At 37.1% G+C, this 19956-nt stretch overlaps 1 protein-coding gene across 1 annotated transcript in view; it reads left to right on the top strand.

The window, feature by feature from the left end:
* The first annotated feature begins 424 nt into the window (after positions 1 to 424).
* Positions 425 to 19956, top strand: part of NAA16 (N-alpha-acetyltransferase 16, NatA auxiliary subunit) — an 83087-nt gene continuing 63555 nt past the window's right edge. Inside the window, 4 exon segments of the mRNA XM_020977026.2 lie at positions 425 to 718; positions 10482 to 10566; positions 12617 to 12721; positions 16497 to 16654. Of these exon segments, the coding sequence (XP_020832685.1) occupies positions 665 to 718; positions 10482 to 10566; positions 12617 to 12721; positions 16497 to 16654 (402 nt within the window). The 5' untranslated portion in view covers positions 425 to 664.

Below are 19956 nucleotides of genomic sequence, written 5' to 3'. Positions count from 1 at the left end.
GAAGACGATCCAGCCTCACGGAGACACGTACCTGGAAAAGAGAGGAGGATGTTAATGGACTTTACAATCCATGTATTGTTGGACCATATTATCTATATATTCAACAATATTGTCTCAGTATTGTTATGAAACTAGTTTGGATCCCTGTCTGCACTTTTGAGAACCAATGAAATCCCCCGGGCAGTCGGGATCCCTATTCTTATTTAAGAAGCCCAAGCCTGGAGGGAGTAAATGGGGATCCTGCTCCAGAGCGCCCTCTTCCGGTCTTCTCTAGATCACCCGGCCCCTAGCCCAAGCCTCCGCGCGCAGGCGCACTCCGGAGAGTTTAGGAAGGGGGCGGGCAGCACCGGCTGCTTTCGTTGCCTCGCGAGGAGCATCCGCCCCGCCCCCAGCCCCGCCCGCGCCCCGCCCTCGTCTCCAGCTCCGCCCGCGCTAAGGGGAGCAGGTCCTGGAGAGTTCTTCGACCCCGACCGTCCTTCCTTTCCTCTTCTCCCGCCCCCGCGGCCTTGACCTTGTAGCCGCGTACACAGCCGGGGCTGATGAGCTGAGCCGGCGGGTGGGCGTCAGAGGAGAGCCCCCTTAGCCGCGGCGGCCGTTGAGGGCGTGAGCCCCCGAAGTCGGAGCCCGGGGGCTGCGCGGCCGCCTCCCTCTCTCAGGCCCCGCCATGCCGCCCGTGCAGCTGCCGCCCAAGGAGAGTAACCTCTTCAAACGCATCCTGGTGAGTGGCCGGGAGCCGCCCCGGAGAGCCGGGCACGGTCCGCGGCCACCCCGGCCTCGCCTCCGCTTCTCTGTGCCCGGAGCGCCGTGGGGGCGGGGGCGCTGCCCCTCGAGCCCAGGCCGGGCCGGGCCTCCCCTCCTCCCCGGGATCGGCCCGACCGGGGGCCCCCGGGCGCCCCGGGAGCATCCTCCACCCTGGCCGTCGCACGTCCTCGTCCGATCTCGCCCGGATCCTCAGGCTTCGGGGCTCTCGGGTCCGACTCCGCGTCTGCACGCTTTGGGACGGATGGTGGAGCCCACCCAGCAGAAGTGGCTCACCCAGTGGCCCCCTGCCCCCTAGAAAATACGTACCGAGGAGCACTTAAAGAAAAGTAGTCATAGTTGAGGCTTGCTGCTGCCCCCCTTTGGAAGACAACTCACCTTTTACCAACTCGCTCGGAAAAGGGATTTACTAGGTCCTCACTTTTCTGGAGACGTGGAGAGCCGCACAGATGCGCTCATGCTGCGGGGGTGCTGGTTTGGGGCAGAGGCTGGGGGAACCATCCTGTCAGGGATCAATAACACCTATTGTCGTGACAGGAAGGGAGTGAACATCGCATGTGTGCTAGCCTTCCTCAGCTTTCAAGTTTTATTACTGATACGGAAGGCAAGTGTAACAGTCTTAAATCTAGTTTTTTCACTGTTAAGACTCTCTTTAAGTCTCACATTTAGGACTACCAGCCGTCAGATTTTATCGAATGTTGAGAGCCAGTTGATAGGTCTAGCTCCTTTTTAAAAAAAATTCTTCCTTAAACTAGCCTTTCTGTTTTCAAGCTATTCACGGGCCGTCTAGGTTCCACCACCACCTCTCTCCTATAAAGTACTAATTTTAGAACTGTTAAAAGAATGACTCACAGGCAGTGAAAAATTCAGAGTTGTTGCTCCAGGTTTAAAACTAAGCTAGCCTTCACACTTTGTTTCCTGAATACTAAAAAATATACATAATATGATTTTTAAAGTGTCACCCATTATGCCACATTTTTCAGAATTAACAAATAAGGACAGATGTTTACTCTGTAAGGTAAAAGACATTTTAAAATCTTCAATACAAACATTGTGGCTCTCTTTCAGAAACAATAGTTTCATTAATGAAATGAGACAATATGTTCATTGTAGCATCATCCCATTTCAGGGGATGGAGTTGGGCAAACTTTTTTTTGGTTTTTTTCATTTTTGGCGAGAAAACATTAAAGCTGTTTTGTGAAATACTGTTTAAGTTGTTTAATTTAAGAGCGTTTGGCAATATGCCTTAAAAATGACTAAAAGCTTTTTTCTCATTATATTGCCTTTTTCTGGACAGAAAAAATTGGTATGATCAGCGTAAAGCCGGACATTACATGCATTCTTATTTTATGCAAGAAAGTGATACTTTTTGTTGAGGAGGTGTCACTGGATTCTCAAAAACTCATGCTAGAGAATTTAGAGCACTACAGGTCCTACCAATCTAAAAAAGGCTTTAGTGAGAGGGGTTTTTTTTGTTTGTTTGTTTTTGGTAGAAGACAATCCTAGCAAAGTTCATAGGGGGTTGGCTTGACAATTAGCTCATTTTTAGGTGGTTTCTGTGGTCCCTTCCAGTTCTAAGTCTGTGATTCTGTGACCATAGGAAACTCAGGGAGACTACACGGAGGTGTAAAGGACTTTCCCTCTGAGATTAGCTCCTGTTTATCTTGTATATTTTTTTTTGTACATAGTTCTTAGCATGTCCATGTGAACTCCTTGAGGGTTAGGACTGTTTTTGCCTTTCTTTGTATTTTCAGCACTTAGCACAGTGCTTGACACATAGTAGATGCTTAATAAAATATCTGTCATTTCTCTTTGCACCTGTGTTTGTGGAAGAAGTACCTACCCTGAAGTCACTGATCTTTGAAGTTTTGAAATTAGAGGTGATTAAATTTTATGATGTTTCCTTTATCTCCAAATTGATTTTGGGAAATGTTGATTGTTCCCTTCTCAGAGTACCTGTCATTGAGAATACAGAATACAGAAGAGATAATCAAGTTATCAGTCAGTAAACATTTATTAATTAGTTACCTTCTACATATATCCCCACAATAAGAGGATACAAAGACAAAAGTGAAACAGTTTGTGACCTGAAGGAGCTTATATTTTTAATGTAACAACATGTACATAAATAGGTGCACACAAAATAGATACAAGATGATTTGAGGAGGGGAGGGAAGGAGCAGCTGAGGGAATGAAAATCTAGGCTTGGTGAGAGGGTGAAGACTGAGCTGATTCTTGAAGGAAACTAGGGATTCCAAGAGGAGGTGAGCAGAAAGTGCATTCTAGGCATTGGAGACAACCAATGTAAAGCATGGAGATAGTGGATAGAAGGTGGAATAGCAGAAATAGCTGGAAACATAAAGAGAAGCAGTTGTGATAAAGTTGGACAGGTTGGGTGGGGCCAGAATGTATAGGACTTAAAATGCAAGACAGTTGTTGAGTTTAATATTTGATTATAGAGGCAGTAGGATGCCACTAGGGTTTGAGTAGGGGACTTGACATGATCAGAACTCTCATTTAGGAAATCACCCTAGTTCTATGGAAGATAGATGGGAATGGAGAGAGACTGGAGGCAGAGAGGCCTGCAAGGAGGCTGTTATAATGTTTCAGCCAAGAGGTGTGAGGCCCTCAGCTAGAGTTTTGGCTATATAAGTGGAGAAAAGAGAACTGATATAGGAAGAGATGTGGAAGTGAAAAGGACAAGATTTTGCAACGAAGAGTGTAGAGTGATCAGATTAACCTTATTTTCAACAAGAATTTACTGTTTACTATGTGTAGGTTATGGTACTAGGTACATGGCCTACAAAGAAAATTTTGGAAAGACCCTGTCTCAAGTAACTTAAATTTAGTTAGTAGTCTGTTGAATGCATTACGTCTTGTGTTTTAAAAAGGGTTTGATGATAGCATTGTGGACAGGGTGGAGATAGATGGAGGACAGGATGGTGGTTTAGTTAGGTGTATTTGAAATCAAAGGACTAGACCCAGACAGGAATGAGTAATTGATTCATATTAGCCAGGAAGGAAGAATCTAGTAGAGTACCTTGGGCATCTGATCTTGGCCCTGTTCTGGCTACTCTTTTTATTAGTGTTTTGGGTGAAGGTATAAAAGTCAAGCTTATTAAATTTGTGGGTGACACAAGTCAACAAGTATTCATTGAGTGTATATCACATGCCCACATGCCAAGCTTAGTGCCAAGCAAAAAACAAAACCAAAAAAGCCCTTGCTTTCAAAGGAGCTCCCAGACAACGTGCAAACAAAGCTGGAAGGGCTCTCATTAGATAACAGAATTGGGATGAATTGAAGCTAATTCTAAACCAAGGCCTAACTTGGGTTAAAAAAAAAGCAATGCTAGGAGTTTTGGATGGGGATGTCAGTAATTTATGTGGAAAAAAAAATTGACCATTTTAGAGGGCTGTAAATTCAATGAGTCAGTAGTATGTTGTGCTAGCCAAAAAACCTCATGTGGGCATAAACTGAGTAAATAGAAGTATGGTATACAGAACAAGAATGGTGCTGGTTTCACTCACTCTACCTTGGTCAAACTACACAAGAGTATGTTCTGTGCTTAATTCTGGGTACAAGATGGTAGAGCAATCAGTTACAGAGCAGTACAACTAGAATTCAAAAGGAGGATCTATTGAAGAAACTAGGGATATTTATTTAGCCTGAGGAAGAGATTTAGTGAAGGGAAAAGCAGTATGATAGCTGTTTCCAAGTGTATAGTTGAAGGACTGTCATGTGGCAGAGAAGTTAGCTTGGATGGACTTGAAAGATTGAACTTTGAACAGTGGGTAGAAGTTGGAGAGTCATAGTGAGAGCTCAGTGTAAGAAAAAACAGCCTAACAATTAGAGCTGTCCAAGAATGGAGTGGGCTTCTTAGCTGAGGAAGTAATGATTTTTCTCATTACTAGTAGTCTTTAATCAAAGGCTGAATGACCACTTGTAGAGGATGTTGCAGAATAGATTTTTGTCCAGTTACAGGTTGAACTAGGTAATCTCTTAGGTTCTATGATGCTGTCACAATAAAATAAAAGTGTGTGTTGTGAAAATGGAAAAAAAATTCATTGAAGGTCAAATTTTATTGGAGCAAATACCCCTGCAAATGAAAATCACTCCAATAAATTTTTTTTAAAAATCTGGCCAGTTGCCTAAGGTGTTTTGTTAATGGTTTTACAATAATGTTATCTATTAAATGTCAAGATGATGGGAAAAGAAAGACTTTACAATGATTTGCTCCAGCATATGACACTGTTTATTTATCCTTTTCCCTACTTAGCAAATCTTCCCTGTAACAAAGATTTGATTTTATTATTTTCTTTTTTTTAAATTTTATTATTTATTTTGATTTATCATCACTTCCATATGCTTTTGAGTTGAAAATTTTTCTCCCCCTTCCTCCCCCCCACCCTCCCCAAGATGGTACGCAATCTGATATAGGCTTTACATTTACGTGCCCATTAAACATATTTTCACATTAGTGAAGTTGTAAGTAAAAATTAAAACCAATAGGAGGAACCATCAGAAAGATGAAACAAAACTCAACAGAAGGTAAAGATAAGTGATAACGATTTGACTTCCATAGTTCTTTCTTTGGATGTGGACAGCATTTTCCATCCTGAGGCCTCTGGAGATGTCTTAGATCCTCGTAATGCTGAGAAGGGTTCAGTTTAACAATCTTAGTCATTGCGTAACGTGGCTGTTATTGTGTACAAAGTCCTCTTGGTTCTGCTCACTTCACTCAGCATCAGAACATATAAGTCTTTCCAGGTTTTGTAACAAAGATTTTAAAAGAAAAAGACTAGCAACAGCAAACAATATCATCGGCATTTGACATTTATTCCTTTTTCCATGAAGGGAACAAAGTACTTCTTCTTAACTTCTCTCAGAGGCCAAACTCCGTCATCATAATTACATATTGTTCAGTTCTATTTTATGGTTTCTGTTCACTCTGTTAAAGCCATAGTATAAAATATTTTCCTGGTTCCACTTCATGCTACATTACTTCATATAATACTTTCCCATGTTTCTCTGACTTCTTCATATTAACCATTTCTTATGGCATAGTTACAGTGTCATAATTGTGTAGCTAGTCCCCAGTTGCTTGGCACTTAGCAATCAACAAGTATTTTTTAAGTGCTGGGCACTGTGCTATGGATACATATATAAAGAATAAAGCAAAACCTACTTGCAATGAGCTTTTGTTTGAATGAGGGAGAAAATTAGCAGGTATAAAAGTGTATACAACAGAAATCTAAAGTTAATAAATAGAAATATATACAAAATAGTTAAACGCAAGGTAGTTTGGAAGGGAGGATGGACGCTAGAAGTAGGGATAAGGAAAGGCTTTATGCAGAAAATGATGTCTAAGCTGTATCTTAGAGGATGAAAGGATCTCTGTGAGGCAGAAATAGGGAGGGAAATTCATCCCATTTGGGATGGCCAGTGGAAGGGCCCATAGATGGGAGTTGGAGTGTTATGTGTAAGAAACAGAGAAAGCCAGCTTAGCATCATTCCAGAGTGTGAGATAGGGAATATTGTCTGATGAAGCTGGAAGGATAGGTTGGACACAAATTGTGAAGGGCTTTAAACTAAACAGAGGAGTTTATATTTTATTTTAGCAGCAATAGAAAGCCTTTGGAATTGGTTGAGTAGAGGAGTCACATGGTCCGATCTGTGTCTAAGGAAAATGACACTGGCAGCAGTGCAAATGATTGCCTGGAGTGGTGAGAGACCAGGTAGGAGGTTGTTGAAATAATTTAGGTGAGAGCTGAGGGCTGTTTTAACATGATAGCTGTGTGAATGTAGAGAAGGGGCAGATGCCAGAGATATTGTGAAGGTGGAAATGAGAGTATTTGGAATTGATTGGATATGTGGGGTGAAGGGAGTGTGAGAAGTCCAGGATAATATCATGATTACAAACTTAAGATGATGGAAAGATGGTGTTTTTGTCAGGAATCAGGAAGTTTACAAGTAGGGAGGTTTTAGGGAGAAAGATAATGGTTCAGTTTAGACATAGTGAATTTTGAGATGTCTTGGGGACATCCAGTCGAAATGCCAATAGGAAGATGGTGGTGATGGACTGAAACAGAAGTGAGAAACTGAGGCTGGATATATAGATCTTTGAGTGGTTTTTATAGAGATAGTAATTAAACCATGCGAACCAATGAGCTCTGTCAAGTGTACAGAGAAGAAAAGGGGACCCTGGATAGAGCCTAGGCTAATCCCACAGTTAGAGGGCATACACACACAGTTAGAGAAAGAGAACTAGAAAACAAGACTGAGGAGTGCCAGGTAGGAAGAAAACCAGCATATAACCATTCTGGAAATTAATTAAGTTATACAGAAAAAGTTGCTAAACAGTATATGTACTTTGACTCAGCTATACTACTGCTTGATCTATATCTAAAAGATATTGCAGAAAGAAGAAAAGGTCTTTTATGTACAAAAACATTTATAAGAGCTCTTTTTATGGTGATAAAAAACTTTAAACTAAGAGAATGTCTAACGATTGAGGAATGGCTGAATAATTATGGTATATGATATAATTATGAATGTGATGGAGTACTGTTGTGCTGTAAGAAATGAAGAAATAGAGAACTTCATCTTAAGAACTGAAGCAGAGTGAAGTGAGCAGAACCAAAAAACGTAATTTTTACTATAATATCAATGTTATAAAAATGAACAATTTTGAAGACTTTTGTAAGCTAATGGAGGATGAAATGAGCAGAACCAGAACAATTTATACAGTGACAACACTGTAAAAACGAACAACTTTGACAACCATAATAACTGTGATCAAAAGATTGGCTGCTCACGATTCCAGAAGACTGATGACGAAACATGCTTATCCATTATAGAGGTGATGAGTTTAGGATACAGAATGAGACGTAGATTTTTGTGTACAGGCATTGAGGGAATTTGTTTTGTTTGCCTATGCATATTTGTTGGAATAATTTTTTTTCTCTCTCTCCTTTTACCTTGTCCTCCTCAAGTGTTTTGTTTTTGACTGTTCCCTTCTCCAATCTGCCCTCCCTTCTATCACCCATCCTCTTCTTTTAGCAAACCCTTCCCTTCCTACTTTCTTGTAGGATAAGATAGATTTCTATACCCAATTGAATGTGTATGTTATTCCCTCTTTGAGCCAGTTCTCATGAAAGCAAGGTTCACTCACTCCTTCATACCTCTTCCCTCTTCCACTCCACTGTAAAAGCTTTTTCATGCCTCTTTTATGTGAGATAATTTACTCTATCCTACTTCTCCATTTCTCTCTCTCTCTGTACATTCCTCTCTCACCCCTTAATTTTATTTTTTTAGTTATCATCTCTTCATATTCAACTCACATCTGTGTCCACTATCCATATATATACTCCTTCTAACTGCCCTAATAATGAGAAAGTTCTTATGAGTTAATGGTATTATCTTTACATGTGGGAATGTAACAGTTTAACCTTATTAAGTCCCTTATGATTTCCCTTTCCTGTTTACCTTTTTATGCGTCTCTTGAATTTTATATTTGAAAGTCAAATTGCCGTTCAGCTCTGGTCTTTTCATCAGGAATGCTTGCACGTACTCTATTTCATTGAATATCCATATTTTCTCCTTAAGGATTATACTCAGTTTTGCTGAGTAGGTGATTCTTGGTTATAATCCTAGGTCCTTTGTAGCTCTTTGAGTATAAGGGTGGGGGGAGGGAGTGAAATTAGAAAAGACCTCATGTAGACTGTGGAGTTTGATCTGATTTGTGAAAGAAACAAAAGATCAATAATTTTGTTTAATAATATTTAATAATTATTTATAAATAATATTTAAATATTTAATAATAATAATTAATACAAATTAATAATTGGAGGTGAGGAGGTAGGGTATTCCAGGCATGGATAAGACAGACATTGCAAAGGCATGGAGACAGGAGATGGTGTGTCAACAAGTATGAGCAACAAGTAAGAAAGCCAGAAGGATTATAAAGTACATGAGGGGAATAATGTTTAAAAAAGCCAGAATGGTAGGTTGGGGGTTGGTTGTGAAGAGTTTTGAAGGCCAAACAGGTGATAAGGAGCTACTGGAGTTTCAGTAGGAGAGTGACATGGTTAGACCTATGAGAAGGTGGATATTGGAATAATCTAGGTTGGAGGAGATGAGGCCTTGACATAGGATGGGGACTAGGTGAGTGGAGAGAAGGGGATGGAAAAGAGATGTTACGGAGGTTGAAACAATAATTTAGCATCTGTTTGGACATATGAGGTCAGAGCCAATGAGAAGCAAAAAGAATGATACTAAGGTTATCCATATGACCGGAATGATACTAAGGTTATCCGTATGACCAGAATGATAGTGCTTTTGATAGTAATAGGGAAGGTTGGAGAACAGGTGAGTTTTTGGAGAAAGATGGTGAGGTGAGTTTGAGATGTTGAGTTTGAGATGTCTATTAGACAAGGGTGGTGTGGGACTGGAGATATACTAGGGCAGGTTATGTAGATATGGGAATCATCTGCATGGAGATAATTGAATCCTTGGCAGCTGATGATGTCACCAAGTGAAGGTGTAGAGTGAGAAAAAGAGATCTTAGGATAGAACCTTGGAGTATACCCACCATTAGGGGGCATCATATTAACAATAATCTAACAAAGATGATTGAAGAGATATTTGATAGGAGAGGCAGGAGGGTGGTCAACAGTGTCAAATACTGTAGGGGGATTATGAAGACTGTTAAGAAGCTATTATATTTGGTATTTAAGAAGTGGAAGAATTATGGGGTAATCTGCTGGAGAACATTGGATCATAAGGGATTGATATATATATATATATATATATATATATATATATATATATATATATATATATATATATATATATATATATATATATATATATATATATATACATTTGCCTTTGCAATCATTCTCCTTGGTTAAGGATATAGGCTAATTAATTTCATTAGAGAGCAGAGAAAGGGGGAGAAAATGGGAAGAATGATGTCAAGGAGTTGTGAGATACAGATAAGGTGGGGTGAATAGCCTGAAAATTTTTTCCTGTGTTATGTGTCATAATACTCTTTCAGTTCCAGTTCCTGTTAGGATTCTTTGTCTATTCTCATTTATTTTTTCCTCATATGATTGTAGTTTTTTTGCACTGCTCTTCTGGTTCTGCTCATTTTCTTCCACTTTGCATTTTTAATGGAGGTCTTTATGAATTTCTTTGTATTCTTCAAAATTGTCCATCTTAATTGTTTTGTAGTATTTCTTTGTATTAATGTACCCAAACTAACCATTCCTGTATTGTTGGTTAGATTATGTACTTTTTCTTCTTTTCTTTTTCTTTCTCTTGTTATTACATATAATGCTACTATGAGATCTTTTTTCATTTTAGAGAACATTGTGAGGGGCCCTAAAATTTGTTATTGCATATAATGCTATTATGAAATCTTTTTTCATTTTAGATTACATTGTTAAGGGTCCTAAAATGTAATCTAAAATGAAAAAAAGATCTCATAGTAGCATATATGTAATAACAAAAGAAAGCAAAAGAGAAAGAAAAGACGACTTTTTTCCATTCCATTTCTGTGATAACGCCTACTTCATAATGAGTAAATGGTCAAAAAATATGGATAGTATTGGAAAAAAAAGGAAATGCAAATTGCTAATTATTTGAAAAAAGCTTGACCTTGCTAATAATCATATTTATTTTGTAAAATAATCTTTTATGTGTTATTTTTTCTTGCCAGAAATGTTATGAACAGAAGCAGTACAAAAATGGTCTCAAATTCTGCAAGGTGATTCTGTCAAACCCAAAGTTTGCTGAACATGGAGGTATTGTATCATTTAAAAGATTAATTTGTTGTGGGAAAATAAAACTAATTTGAGAAGCACTGAAGCTGGGATATATTGCTGAATTTCAAGGAAGAACGCTTCCTAATATTCAGTGCCTTGGTTTCATTTTAAAAGCAAGACTGAAGCTCTTTAATATGAAAATTATTTAAGCTTATTCTAGATAATTTTTCTAATGTTAAGCTCGGGTTATGTTAGATTGATCTTGATTCACTTATAGTAGTGGGTTGGCTTATTGGAAAAGGCAGTAGGCTAGGAGCCATGATATGTGTCCAAATGTTGTCTTTCATACTCTTATGATGGTAGTTTTGACCAAGTTGTGCTCTGAGTTATTTTTTAAAGTAATATGATGTTTTTTGCTATTCATCTACAACCCATTATAACCAGTGACACTTATTTTTGAAATGGTGGGGATGAGGGTTGGGTTAAAGATAGTGGTTGGAGATGTACACCATAACAAATGTTCATGGACCTGCATAAGGATCAGAACTGTCTAGCTCTAGGGATACAATGGTCTATCTATAAAAGTGGAGATGCCATTTCAAGGAATTTTAGAGATAAAAAAGGATCTTAATCATATATCATACCTCATCCATACAATATGTGTAATGTTTTACAGAGCTGTTTTCAGGAGTGTTTTCTCATTTGATTTTCATAACACCTCTTTCTATGAAGAAAGTAGGGCATTTTATAATTAAAGAAACTGAAGTTTTATGGAACCGTTAAAAGATGGAAGAGACTGAAGACATAGTTGAATCCCTATATCTCACAGATAAGAGCCTAAATGACTTCAGCAAGCCTGGCAGAACTTAGATCTCTTGTTTCTTTATGTTGTCATTCTACTCCATCAAGAAGAGGTTTATAATCAGTTTATTTGCTTTTTGGATTTAGTAGATGAAAGATTTGAATCCTAAGCTTTCTTCCCCTTCATTTTTCAGCGTGCTGCCAGGTTACTTCTCTTCTTTTTCAGTGTCTGCCTTGGAATTATATCAACTTTTTGTTCATTTCCTAAATAGAAAATACCTGTTAGGGTGGACTTATGGAGGACAAAGCGGTCCATTCTAGTTCCAAATAAGTAATTTTGAAATATCGATATCTTTTTATACCAGTGGGTAATTGAGTTGACAATTTTATCTTATTTTAAAAATTGGAACCTACTTTCAGATGTCAGTATTTCTTGAGCTAATTTGCCTCAAGATCACTTTTGTGTTTGAAATATGCTCCTCTGTTAGCATGGAGTTACTTGCAGGATAAGGGAATGGTAGATACAGAAAGTTTGAAACAAATTAGAAAAAATTAACTCCTTTAACATTGAATTGTTTTATGTAATTTTTAATTTCATATTAACTAAGAAGAGAAAAATATCATTAGAATCAAAATATTCTTGCTAAACTCTTATTTACCTCATGTGGGACATAGGTTTAGGAAATGATAGGATTTTAGTTCATTACAGCTTAAGGTTTTAGGTGAAAAAATTTGGAAGCTCCTCAGTTAAATTCAATTCACAATAAGTATTTAATTTCTATTTTGAACTTGACCCAAAACATGAGGGTATGAAGTCTCTTAAAGGGATGAGGACATATTGGTGAGGAAGCCAATTACAGAAAAGAATCTAGACTGTTTTGATGTTTAGGAAACCCCCTGCATTAACAGTGCGGGGTAGAATTAGTCTACTGACTGTTTTGGAAAAGAAGTCCTTTTTGAACACTGGGCAAATCAAGGTCAGTAAAAGAAGGCTTTGGAATGTAAGCAAACTCCTTTGGTTATATCTGTTAGTTCTTAAGATACACTTTGTTACATACACTTTGCCCAGTATTGTATTATTAGTGTTTTGTTTAGCTAAAAAGTAAAAGATACTTGTCAGTTGTAAGAACTGATTTTTAGGCATTGCTGCAAGGTGCAGTTTCACCTGGAAGTGATTCCATGAAGATTGATTTGTAATCTTAAAAGATCCCAGGGTTGAATTGCAACTTAGGGAGGGATTTTTGGAACTCTTATGTATAAGTATATAGGTTTACCATTTTTTTTACAGAGACCTTGGCTATGAAAGGGTTGACATTGAACTGTTTAGGAAAGAAAGAAGAAGCATATGAATTTGTTCGTAAAGGACTTCGAAATGATGTCAAGAGCCATGTCTGTATCCTTTTGAAGTAGTTCAGTAGTTAAATTTTTTATTTCTTTTGTTGCATTTTATCATCATGTCAGAATAATGAAGTTAAGAACTGTTAGAGTATGGAAAAACAGATACTTCAATGAAATTGGTGCCCTTCCCACACTGGGGTGAATATTATAATTCAAACACTTATTAAGCATTTATGGGCAAAAAGTATCATGGTAGGTATTAATAGAATTATCACTATAAACAAGACAGGGTCATAGGCAGACAACGTAATAGATTTTGAATTGGAAGGGAACTGAGAAGTCTTATGGTACTATCTCTTATTTTACAAATGAAGACACTGGGTTTCATAGAGATTAAATGAACTGTCCAAGATCACACAGGTTATAAGTGGCAGAGGGAGAATTGAAGTCTGAGGCTTCTGGCTATAAATCCAGAACTATTTCCACTCTGACATGCGGGCACATCTGTGGCTTTCGTCTCATATTCTAAAGCCATCGTATAGCCTTGGAATAATTCACAGATGGGAATAGTTAGTGGTTGCACTGTATTTTCCCTTCTTCCTCCCTGTCTTCTGTTGTATTGATACCTTTTGTTTCTTATATGAGATGTTTGTTTATATCTATTTTTTACTTCTGTTTGGAGCCCTTCCTTATCTCAAAGAAAAACAGTTAAACAAAACCAGTCCATACACTACCTGCATCTCGTAACATAAATATTTGGAAACTATAGCCTCCTATTTTCCTTTGAAGACAAGGGAGATGTGTTTCTTCCACTTTCATTTGGAACCAGTATTGATCATTGCCTTTAATCTTAGTGCTCTTGCTTTTTTGGTTGCTTTTTGATTACATTCCAGTAGTTATTGCTTATATTGTTTTCCTGGTTCAGCTTTTTTCTCTTTGCATAATTTTATGCAGTCTTTCCATGTTTTTCTTGAGTTGCTAATTTGGTACAGTTTATTATATCCCACTCTATTCAAATACACCTATTTATTCATCTATTTCCCTATTGATAGGCCTTTATTCTCCAGTTTTTGACTATTTTTTACTGTGTTGAAATCCTTTTCCTTCAGGGCTCAACTTAGGTGTCCTTGGCCTAAAGGATCTTGTAGTATAGAGTGGAAAGGTACAATATACATAATATGTAACTACGATACAAGATGCACTATATTAAGTGCACATGTTGATCTTTGATTATTTAAGTGTATACTTAAATAGAATCTCCTGTACATTATAAGGCTAAAAAGTTTAGAGGAAAGCTTAATTAAATCAGATTTTAATTAATTAAACATTATTGATATAGATATTTCAACTTAATTTCTTTTTGGGTGGGGATGTGCTTTTAATAACCTGACTGGGGCCTTCTTTACAATTATATTTTTCTTTTGTAAATAATCTTTATTAAAATTAATTTGTATAACTTGATCAAGTCATCTCTCTGAGGACATCCTTCCCCCATGTCTTCCATTTATGCCTGGGCTGCCTAGAATGCACCTGGGCTACTTGACTGTTCATGTAGCTTAGATGAGATGAGAGTTTCCAACTCTTTTTCATCTGGTGAGATGGAGGAACAGTAGACCTTACCATCTGTCCTACCTCTCCCTCTTTCAGCTTTCTAGGATTGTCATTGGATGTCAGGGTCTTGCTACTTGCCCTGTTGTGGAATATTTAGGAATAATGGGCCTCTCTGTTTGCCTGTTACTAAACTTTCTTTGACGTATTGTCTTTCGTGATTGATAGTGGGGATGTCTTGATTTTTCTGTTATATCCCAGTACTTAGCACACTATTTGGCACATAGTAATCACTTAATAAATACTTTTTTTTGTTCATTCATTCATTCTGGGCCTCAGCTTTTCTCATCTATAAAGTTGAGGAGGAGTTATACCAGTTTAACTTTAAGGTCTAGCTCTATAAAATATTTTTCAGACTGGATAATATAATGTCAGCTTTCTCATACATGGACATTTATGAAATCTTTTTAAAAATTTCCCTTGTCTGAACTTTTTATATGGGCTTTGTATTCTTAAGAAAAAGCTTGTCTAAAAATCAAAAAAAAAACTCATCTGACCCTAATTTAATATGGTTAGGTTTAGCAGTATCTTTTAAAAAAAATTTTACTTCTTTTGTTTTCATGTCACCTTTATTTCCCAACGTATGTAACATTTCATATTCGTAGAATCACTATCTCCTCAAATAAGATAGGAAAATGCATTCTTATATCTCTTCTGAAGGACAAACTTGATCATTGTAATTACAAATTTGTTTTGAATGGGGTAGGGAAGGAATTGTTCTTTCCATTATATTGTCATCATCACATATAATGTTTTCTTAGTTCTGGTGACTTTAGTCTGTATCAGTTAATATGTCTTCTCAATAGGCATATTTTCAAATATTATCAAATGGGGCTCTCTGGTAACCATATATTTAAATTCTTCTTTAGTTAAGTGCTCTCTGCAGAATGAAGAGGGCATGTAAGTATTATGAATTTTTTGCTTGAAGATATGCTAAAATTTTAATTGGTCATAAATAAAAGAGACTTGGGGTCCTTACCCTAATATTGTGTACATGTTACCAGTCAGAGTAATTTAGTGAATGGAATATGCAAAGAGTTTTCTTGGTCAGATGAATTAATATAAAATTATTTTAAAAATTATTTAATATTATGAAAAAAATCTCTCAATCACTATTGATTAGAGAAATGCAAATTAAAACAGCTCTGAGGTGTCACTTCATACCCATCAGATTGACTAATATGACAAAAAAGGAAAATGATAGATGTTGGAGGTGATGTGGGAAAACTGGGACATTAATGAATTGTTGGTAGAATTGTGAACTGATCCAGCCATTCTAGAGAGCAATTTGGAACTATGCTGAAAGGGCATACCCTTTGATCCAGCAGTACCGGTACTAGGTCTGTGTCCCAAAGAAATTTAAAAAAAAAAGGAAAAGAACCTATTTGCACAAGAATATTTATAGCAGCTCTTTTTGTGGTGGCAAAAAATTGGAAATTGAGGGGATGTCCATCAATTGGGGAATGGCTGGACAAGTGTGGTATATGATTGTGATGGAATACTATTGTGTTATAAGAAATGGTGAGCAGAATGATTTCAGAAAATCCTGGAATGACTTACAAGAACTGTTATAGAATGAAGTGAGCAGAACCAGGAGAACATTGTACACAGCAACAGAAGTATTATATGATGAACAACTGTGTGACTTAGCTTTTCTCAGCAATACGGTGATTCAAGACACTCCCCAAGGACTCATGATGAAAAATGCTATCCATCTCCAGAGAAGAATTGATGTCTGAACATAGACTGAAGCATACTCCTTCCTTCCTTTTTTCCTTCCTTCCTTCCTTCTTTCTTTCTTTTCCTTCCTCTCTGTTTCTTTCTCTCTCTTTCTCTCATTCTTTCTTTTCTTTCTCAAGTTTTCTTCCATAAAATGACTAATAAAGAAATGTTTTACATGATTGCACATGTATAACCTATATCAGATTATGTCCTGGAGAGAGAGGAAGGATAGAAATTAGAACTTAAAACTTAAAAAAAGAATGTTAAAAATTGTTTTTACATGTAATTGGAGAAAAATAAAATATTAAAAAATAAAAAATCACTTAATATTATTGTCACTTTGAGACTTAGTTTTATACTTATGATGAAGAATAGATGCCTAGCACACTTTGATTTAAAAAGCCTTCTTTTTAAATAAAAAGCTTTCTGAAATATGTTAGAAGGAAAAGTACAGTATTGTGTCCTAGTGTCTGTGAATGCTGGTTTCTTTAACTTGTTAGGTTGGCATGTATATGGACTTTTGCAGCGTTCTGATAAGAAATATGATGAAGCTATAAAGTGTTATCGAAATGCCCTCAAATTAGATAAAGACAATCTACAAATCCTGAGAGACCTCTCTTTGTTACAAATCCAAATGAGGGACCTTGAAGGCTATCGTGTAAGTACTCTAGTGTTAAATATGTGTTTTAAAACAGATATAATATAAAAGATGAATTAATGCCCTAGGTAGTTTTATTTGAATATAAATTACAGAGAAATGCTAACTTGCATTGGTTGAAAGAGTTTTCTCACTTGAGAGTTCCCTAGTGGCAATTAAATCATGGCAATAGTCCATATTTCCAAATTATGAGTAAGGCTAGAGTGTTCATTCATTCCACAAATACTTATTCAGTATCTATTATATGATGGATAATATACCTCAAAGGTGAATAAAATAATTTCAAGAAGGTTTAAACAAGGAATGAATTAGTAGACAATACATCTTTAGCTTTTTTTTTTACCTTATCATTAGTTATCTTTGAAATTTAATCATTAGTTTTTTTTTTATTGGTGATTGGGGTTAAGTGACTTGCCCAGGGTCACATGGCTAGTAAGTGTCAAGTGTTTGGTCTGAGGCCAGATTTGAACTCAGGTCCTCCTGACTTCAGGACTGACTATCCACTGCACCACCTAGCAGCCCCCCAATCGTTAGTTTTTGAAACTGAAACTGGGGGAATAAAAAAAATCTATCGTTTGTTTGTACTTTGAGTTAATGACATAATATCCTTTAACCTAGGCTCAGTTTTGTATTTTACAAGTATATATGAATTAAATTTTGGGGGGAGTGGGCTGTGATTTCATTGGTACTCTTTACTAATAATACAAATTGACACCTATTCTTCAACTTTTGTATTTAGAGAGCTGCCTCAGATGTTGACTCTGAGTGACCTGTGTTAAAATTAATTATTTGAAATAAAAAGGAAAGTGAGGACAAAGTTACTGAGCCATCTATGGTTTAATTTACAAAGCTACCATTTGTATATCAGATTAGGTCACCTGACTCCTCAGAAATCAGACACCAGGAATGATTTATAGAAGTGATTTTCATAACAAAAAAGAGGAATTAAAAAAATGATTGAAACTTGTTTTGAACATAATTCAATTGGACAAGGCAAGTCACCTGACTAGTTAGCTTTTGTCAGGCTTTTTTAATCCTACCTAGAAGTCCTTTCCCTACAGGTGTTGTCTTTCGTAACTAGAAAGTATACTGGGAAAGAGGAACTTCTGGTCATAGTTAGCAGTCATTCTCCCTCCCCACCACCTCCATTTATCTTAGAAGATTTCATTTCTCAACTTAGACTCTAGATCAAGAAAAAAAAAGAGGGTTATTTACTAGGACTGGAAAAAGAAATTTAACCTTTACCTAACCTTTCTCCAGCTTCCAGAAAGGGGAAACTCACCTTTGTTCAACCTTCCTTTCTGCTAAAAACTAGAAAGGGGAATTTAGCCTTTAAGAAGAGTAATCCTATGGTTATTTTATTATGTCTTACTCTAAATTATCAACTACTAAATGATAGGTCTTCTCAATCTATTCGCTAAATCCATGGGTAACCTAGACTTAAGAGGGGACTATCTTTGTTAGTCTAATTTAGCTGTTAGGGCTAGCTTTTCCTAAAGAAAAGAGTTTAATCCTATAATCAAACTAGAAATAAATCAAAGTAATCAGTACTTTCCTTTTCCTTTTCTCTTGCCAGGGGGCACATACCCAGTATGTATGTGTCAGAGGCAAGTCTTGAACTCAGGTCATCCTTATTCTGAAATTGGATTTCTCTCTACTGTGCCATGCTGTCTCTCTAATTTAACATTTACAATTAAAGTATAAGAAGAAGAAAAATAATTTGATAATTTTTTTTTGGTGGTAGGTTGATGACTAAGATAATGCCATTGATTGTATTTTATCCTAACAGCAGTGAGTACTTGAAGCTTCTTGAGCAAATGGCAGGCAAGTGACATGGTCATGCTTGACCTTTTAGATAATTGAAGGGACTAGGAATGTTTACAGAAGAGAAGACTCTATTCTTAATTATTTGATGGACTTTCATGTGGAAGAAGAGTTAGGCTGGTTCTGTTTGCACCCAGAGGGCAGAACCAGGAACATTACGTGGAAGGTGTAAAGAGACAGATTTTCATATGGTATAAAGGAGGGAACTTCCTAACAGTTGAGGTTGTCCAGCAATTTAATGGGTTGCCTTGTGTGAGAAAGAGTACTCCTTTACTGAAGATCTTTAAGCAAAGTCTGGATGACTTCTTACTTGTTGGAGAAGGTATTCTTGTTCAGGTATCACTTAGATTAAATGGCTTCTGAGGTCTATTCCAACCTTGAGGTTCTTTGAGCTTACTTTCTGTGGATTTATGTATTCATAATACGGACAAGCATCTTTTGGTAGGCTGCTCTTGGAGTCAGGAAGATCTGGGGTGAAGTCTTGCCTTTGTCACATGCTAACTGGTGACCATGGACCAGTCAATTCTCTGAGACTGTAAATAAGGAATAAGCTATTTATGCACACACATAAAATTCATGTAATCACAGGTCCAGATCTCCAAAATTCTCATCTCCATACACTAGCTTATAGTGTTTTAGGGGAAGGCAGGAGGGTCACGACTGAATTTGTGATTTCATTAGAGGAGGGAATGTTTTGTAAAGAAACTCCCATAACAGATGTATATGGGCATTTGTTCAGCAGAATGGAAACTTAAGAGATTTATATTACTTGATTAAACTACTTAGCTAAGGTCGCATAGTCAGTGTACCAGATGTGAGATCCGAACTGAGTTCTTCATGGCTCAAAGGGTAGCTTTCCAGTGCATCTTTGCTAATGTTAGCTTCAAAAAATGAAAATCTGGGGGCAGCCAGGTGGCACAGTAGATAGAGCACTGGCCCTGGATTCATGGCTCAAAGGGTAGCTTTCCAGTGCATCTTTGCTAATGTTAGCTTCAAAAAATGAAAATCTGGGGGCAGTCAGGTGTCACAGTAGATAGAGTACTGGCCCTGGATTCAGAAGGACCTGAATTCAAATATAGCCTCAGACACATAACACTTACCACCTGTATGACCCTGGACAAGTCACTTAACCCCATTGCTTAGCCAACAAGAAACCCAACAACTTCAGGCCCATAGAAATTTGTCAGATTTTGATATTTTTGTAGTTTCCTGTGCCAGTAGTGGTGTATCTTACTAGTGTATTTTTAGTTTTTTTCTCTCATTTTTAACCATACCTCAATTTCTTTCAAGTCTAGAAATTATATTTATAGTTACATACATTTATGTGATCATGTTAACGTGGTTGAAAACTATTATTAAGCTGTGGAGTACTAGACTAACTAGCAACCAGAATTGTAGTATAATAGTGCGTGAAGAGAATTCAGTATAAGAAATCAGTATCAACACTAACAGTGAAAAGTGAGGGGAAAAATCTGAAA

Source organism: Phascolarctos cinereus, unplaced genomic scaffold (assembly GCF_003287225.1).
Source record: "Phascolarctos cinereus isolate Bilbo 61053 unplaced genomic scaffold, phaCin_HiC Scaffold_7;HRSCAF=346, whole genome shotgun sequence".
Taxonomy (NCBI): Eukaryota; Metazoa; Chordata; class Mammalia; order Diprotodontia; family Phascolarctidae; genus Phascolarctos; species Phascolarctos cinereus.
This window is presented reverse-complemented; position numbering and strand designations above follow the sequence as displayed.